At 40.8% G+C, this 5790-nt stretch overlaps 1 protein-coding gene across 1 annotated transcript; it reads right to left on the bottom strand.

Moving 5' to 3' along the window:
• LOC145671690 (uncharacterized) lies at positions 1-5576 on the bottom strand. The gene is made up of 2 exons (XM_081740890.1): positions 4242-5576; positions 1-6 (listed from the first exon to the last, which is right to left on the bottom strand). Exons 1-2 carry the CDS (start codon positions 5574-5576, stop codon positions 1-3), a joined length of 1341 nt encoding a protein of 446 aa, XP_081597016.1.
• Between the last annotated feature and the right edge of the window lie 214 nt (positions 5577-5790).

Raw genomic sequence — 5790 nt, forward strand, 5'->3', positions numbered from 1 at the left:
CTAAACCTGAAAATAAGCAAAATAAGTTTTGTAAAATTAATATGTAAACGCATTAAACGCAATAAATCAGCTGAAATTAGATATTAACCAAGCAGAAAGCATGAGTTAAAAAAAAAAAAAAAAATGGACAAGGGGCATTTTGGAACTGGGCGGATCATAAACTGTTTTATTTTGATTTCATTATTTTTCTGTTTTTTAGGTTTTGAGTAAAATTGAAGAAAGGGAAGCAAAAACGTGAGAAAAAAGAGAAAATACTCCATTTTTAAAAACGTACATTTTTATTTGTTTTAAAAAAACTACACGTTTTACTTTTTATGTCATATCTATATTACACCCCTATAGTTTAACTTAATTTAATTACTTTGTTTAGAACGGATCATGAGAATTGCATGTTATACACCGGTACTGTACATGTAGAACGTGTTTTAGTATTGAGCAACTTCTCTTTTTAATATGGAATATGGGAGAAACCCAAATTAGCAGCTTGCAAATTAAATTAAATTAAATTAAATCTTTACGTTAATTAATTAAGTTTTACGTTCCACTTTTATGCCTGCTGGGCTAAAGCAAATGGTGATGAATGAGAAATGAATAAAATGGTGGAATGAAGAAAGTGGGAGGAAACGGGAGAACCCCGAGAAAACCTACGCATACGGTGTTTGTCCACCACAAAGCTCACTTGGTGCGACTGGGATCGAACCAAGGACCCGATGCACCAGAGGTGAATGCTCTACCACTGAGCCACTGCGGCCCCAATTAGCGGCTTGCGTTCAGCTTTTTGTAAAAAAAGGAAATTGATTCCCTAAAAAGATTCAGAGCGGAGGGTTATAGAAGGCTACGTCCTCTAGCGTCTTCAATAACCAGCGATATGAAGTATTACTAATATTTTTTTAAAGGATCATTAAATGAACATTGAAGTGTGTCAACACTATTTTTTCCGTGGTTCCTGAGACAAGGACTTTAAGACACAGAGATAATTAGCTTTTTTTTATTTCATCTTATTTTCCCTATGAATGAAGTCCTTTAATACAAGAAACATACCGCGTAGTGGACACTACGATTCTGTCTCATTTTGCAGTAAAATTGTGCTACTGGCAATCTTTATTTCAGACTGAAAGAATGCACACTGCGCCATCTGATAGTGCGCGCTGGTACTATCTCCTAATGTATACAAAGTTCTCGGAAAGTTTTGTAGGAGGAGCCAGAGTTGCCAACGTGTGGAATAATCATCACATGGCGATAACAAAACACTATACGTTAATTTAAAAGAGAAATGTGGTAATAACATCTAGAGGTAATGCAAAATTAGAAGGTTATTCATTGGATTGGAGAAAAAAAAGAACTTGGATTGTGGAACAACCGTGACAATTTCCTCCTACATTTAATGTCTTAAAAAAGTAAACTGTACACAACAGGTGTACTCCCCGTGGAATGTTTGTTGGGGAGAGGGGGTTCAAAGTAGAAAGATTGAAGGGACCCCAACTGGGTGGAGTCATTGTGAGTGCGCTCCTGGTGCAGACAAAACACAAGTATCTATAGTATTTGATGTTTTTCGGGGGTTAGGTTAGGTTAGGAATTAGATTTCTGAGCTTTCGGCAGCTATGACCATGTTAGTCTGTCACAGGCCCGTCTCCACGGGGGGGGGGGGGCTAGGGTGGACCGGACCCCCTAAATTTTCACTGGTTCTTCTAAAATTTTCACGGTAGGGGGTGATAGAAGTTAGGGAGTCCGATCCAACCATATTATAGTTCACTTGCAAATCTGCCGTGAAAATTTTAGGTGGATCAACAAAACTTAGGAGAGAGTCGGGCCCCTTAGCCCTCCCGTGGATACGGGAATGCGCGTGGACATGATATATAATATAAAACAACATTTAAGGTATGCACATTATATAATTTTATCAACTGCCCACCCAACACAAGTACATACTGATCATGTGTAAAGAATGTTCCTCGAGGTACATTGGAATGTACATGATAGGTACGTGAATAGAGCAATCATGTGAAATACACATGTAAGGAATAAGGTTACTTCCGCCCAAAAGTACGTGCATGACACATACCGAGGAATGTATCTATTATGTGTATATCACGTACCGTGTATGTACTTGACACATTTACTTGGCATTGGCATGTGCCAGGAATGTACTAGGCATGTCAGTAATGTTCCTTAGGGCAGTGCTATGCAACTGGGGGTGCGAGTACTTAAATACTAAAACCTTAACGTTTCATTTTTACGTTCGAATTTAGAAGCTTGTACTTTTAAAACAAGCCAAACAACTAACTCTGAAAATAAATGCCCTCCTCCGGCATCTGTGTGGCAATTTAACTATCTATTAAAATACTACAGTAACATTTACGAGCGTTTTTTTTTTTTTTTTTTTTTTAGTGCTAGCCGAAGGCTAGCTCCCTTGCGAGGGTTACGCCCTCTATCCGGGGTGAGGAGTGCAGAGACTGGGGAAGGAAGGATATTGGAGGTGGTCTATGGGAAGTAAGAGTAAGCGGAAGGAATCATTTATTTTATTTAGATCATAATTTCAGTTTATTGCTTTTATTGCATTTTATTCAATTTCATTGGACATTATGAACTTTGTTCATAATCATGAGGACTGGGAAAAAAATGACAATGAAGTGCATATGACAGGACAACACAAGGATATGTTAGTGAGACGAATGCAGATTATCTTCTTGTCCAGGGGCTGCTCTGGACAGTAATGTAGACAAGTGGAGCCCTGTTAGCACAATAGGTTACGGTGCAGCATATGTAGGTGATATATGAAATGGAAGGTGATCAGAAGAATAAGCTGAAGCGACAAAATGATCTGGATGGTCTGGTGGAATGGTTTTGAGATATAAAGCGAAGAGTAGGGATAGAGGGCAAGTAGAAAATTGATATCCTAAATCATAGTGGCGGTCGGCATCCATAGTATCTAGAAGTAATGGATGACGTTGCTGAAACCGGTTTGTGATGAACTTTAGTCGCAATTGTTCAAGATGACGGAGAATGGTAGGAAAAGAGATACGGTCGTAAAGCTCCTGTGTCGGACTGGGAAGCTTGATCCTATAAGCCAGACGAAATGCGTGCCTTTCAAGAACTTGTAATTTCTGATAGAAAAAAGGTAGTGCAGCAACCCAAGCGGGATGACCATAAGTTAGAACTGGACGTAAGAATACCTTATACGTATTAAGGATTGTAGTGGGTTGCAATCCCCATGTGGTACCAACTAGACGTTTTAGTAAATTGAGCCGAGCATACGCTTTACGAATGATTGCTTGAAGATGGGGCCGCCAAGTTAAGTGATGATCGATTATGATTCCAAGATAGGTAACCTGTTTAGTAGGTGATATTCGTGTGCCATGAACCTCTAGATTAAGTAGATTGGGGTTTTTCTGAACTCGCGAACGTTTTCGAGGTGGTATGAAGACGATAGCTTGAGTCTTAGTCGAGTTTATATGAAGGCGCCACTTAGCACACCATCGGAGAAAAGAGTCTATTGCTAGGCGGAGTGCAGAATTGATTTGTTGAATAGTTCTGGCTGTGCAAAGAAAGGCAGTGTCATCTGCATATTGAAAAGTATGAACATTGGGAGGAAGGGTTGGCATATCGGCTACAAACAGAAGGTATAGAAGAGGCGAGAGAGCGGAGCCTTGAGGTACACCAGAATGGATAAAGATCGGATGTGATGAAGAACTATTGATGGTAACATAAGATAGGCGGTTAGAAAGAAAATGGAAAATGAAACGGAGGTAGCAGAGTGGAAGCCTAAAACGGTGAAGTTTGAACATGAGGGCTAAATGCCACACTTTATCAAAAGCCTTCTCTAGGTCAAAAAGAATAAGGCATGAAGGCCGAGCAGTGTTATAATGATTTGTGATTAGGTTGAGAAGTCTGAGCAATTGATCATTGATGCTGAAATTAGGTCTGAAACCAGCTTGGTGTACAGGCAAGAGATTATATTGAGAAAGATGGTGATGTAGTCTGATGACAATGATGCGCTCAAGAATTTTGCTAAAAACGGAGGTTAATTGTATTGGACGGTAAGAAGCAACAGAATCTGGAGGTTTGTTGGGCTTAAGAAACATGAGAGTGGAAGAAGTCTTCCAGTCACAGGGGATGTAGCCGGTCCGGAGAATAAAAGAATATATATATGAAAGAAGCAGAAGAAGACAATAAGGAGCCTCTTTGATATGACGATAAGTTATGTGGTCGATACCAGGAGCTGTGTTGCGCTTGCGGTTTACGACGGTGGCGATATCAGATGTAGAAATTGGAGCTGTGAGAGGATTGTCGTCTGGAAGAATGTGTGCTGCGCTGGGCTGTAGATATGAAGATGATAAGTTCAAGCGATCAGTAGGATGTCTTTGAACAAAATCAGATGGGAATGGGGTGAAGGTAGTCTGCAGGTGGTCTGCAAAGGCGTTCGCTTTCTCTTCGTCTGTGTGTAATGGTTGGTTATTTACTAACAGCGGATATGGTGTGCGAGTAAGCTTCCCAGTCAACATATGAAATCGCTTCCAATACTTAGTAGGGTGTGAAGTTTCAGCTAAGTTGTTACACGTCTTCACCCAGTTGCGAAGCTTATGTGCCTTGACGTAGTTACGTACAGTGCGCTGAAGTTGGCGATGATGACGAAGAGCTTCTAGGTTACCAGTGCGCTGATATTCGCGAAAGAATTCGCGAGAACGATGTATGAGAGGTAGGTAGTTTGGCGGTAAACGTGGTTGGTACCTGGTTATTTCAGTTGTGGGTATATGAAGGTCAGAAGCGTGATGAATGGAATGAGTGATTTCAGAGACCCGTGCGTAGAGATCATCTTCGGTAGTAGGAGGCTCGATGGTAACCAAATCTTCAGCAATAGTAGTGCGATAGTCATTCCACTTGACTTGATCAAATCGTGGAACACGACGAGGTTCAGGGAGCAAACGAAGAGTAGGAGCCTGCGGTTGATCGATATGAAGTTTGATAGGAAGGTGATCACTACCTATGGAATCGAGCACTTCAATTGTGCAACGCTGGAAGAGATTGCCAGAAGAAATAACTACGTCAGGTGTGGTATTCGTGATGGGTCTGGTTGCTTTAGGTATATCAAAAACATGGCCGGTGGTATGAGTAGTAATGAAGTCAAGGAAGCTTTGTTTCTGATTAGCTGGACGGCTGTGAATATTGATGTCGGCCATTATGATATAATATTTAAAGTTATTGGAGATGTAAAGAAAGAATGAGCGTGGGATGGGATGTCCAGGGCGTACATATATGGTAGCTATGGTAACGTAAAGGGAGTGGAAGTACAACGTAGTAATGAGATACTCTGGAACATTAATCAATGCTGGATGATATTGGCGGTGACTAATCGAAGGATGGAAGCCAATGGCCACTCCTCCGTTTGCTCGGCGTGCTGCAATGGTAGAATCTGAACGGAGTAGGGTATAGCGAGGTATCCTGAACGTCATAGATGGAGTAAGGAGAGTTTCGTTCAGAAGGAAAGCCTGAATAGTTTCTTCTAGAAGTAGCTGTTCGAAGAGAGTGTACTGGGAAGTAAGTGACCGAATATTAAGAAACAGTAATGAAATACCCATGATTAAGGTGCAGGAGTAGTGTTGGAAGTGTCGGAGGAGACATGTAATTCGTCAAGAGGGGTGGCATGAAAATAGACATGAGGTCCAGAGTAAGTAGCTTGGAAAGAATATTTAAAGATGATGCGGGCTGCGTGATTGACCACCTGGAGAATATGTTGACGTAGAAAAGGATGAATATTTTGCAATGCGATGGTAAAGAACGAAAGGAGTTGAT

Source organism: Thermobia domestica, chromosome 15, assembly GCF_964235325.1.
Source record: "Thermobia domestica chromosome 15, izTheDome1.hap1.1, whole genome shotgun sequence".
In the NCBI taxonomy this organism is placed as follows: Eukaryota; Metazoa; Arthropoda; class Insecta; order Zygentoma; family Lepismatidae; genus Thermobia; species Thermobia domestica.

Coding starts and splice junctions, on each gene's coding strand:
- LOC145671690 (XM_081740890.1), bottom strand. CDS start 5,576: ATGGGTATTTCATTACTGTTTCTTAATATTCGGTCACTTACTTCCCAG.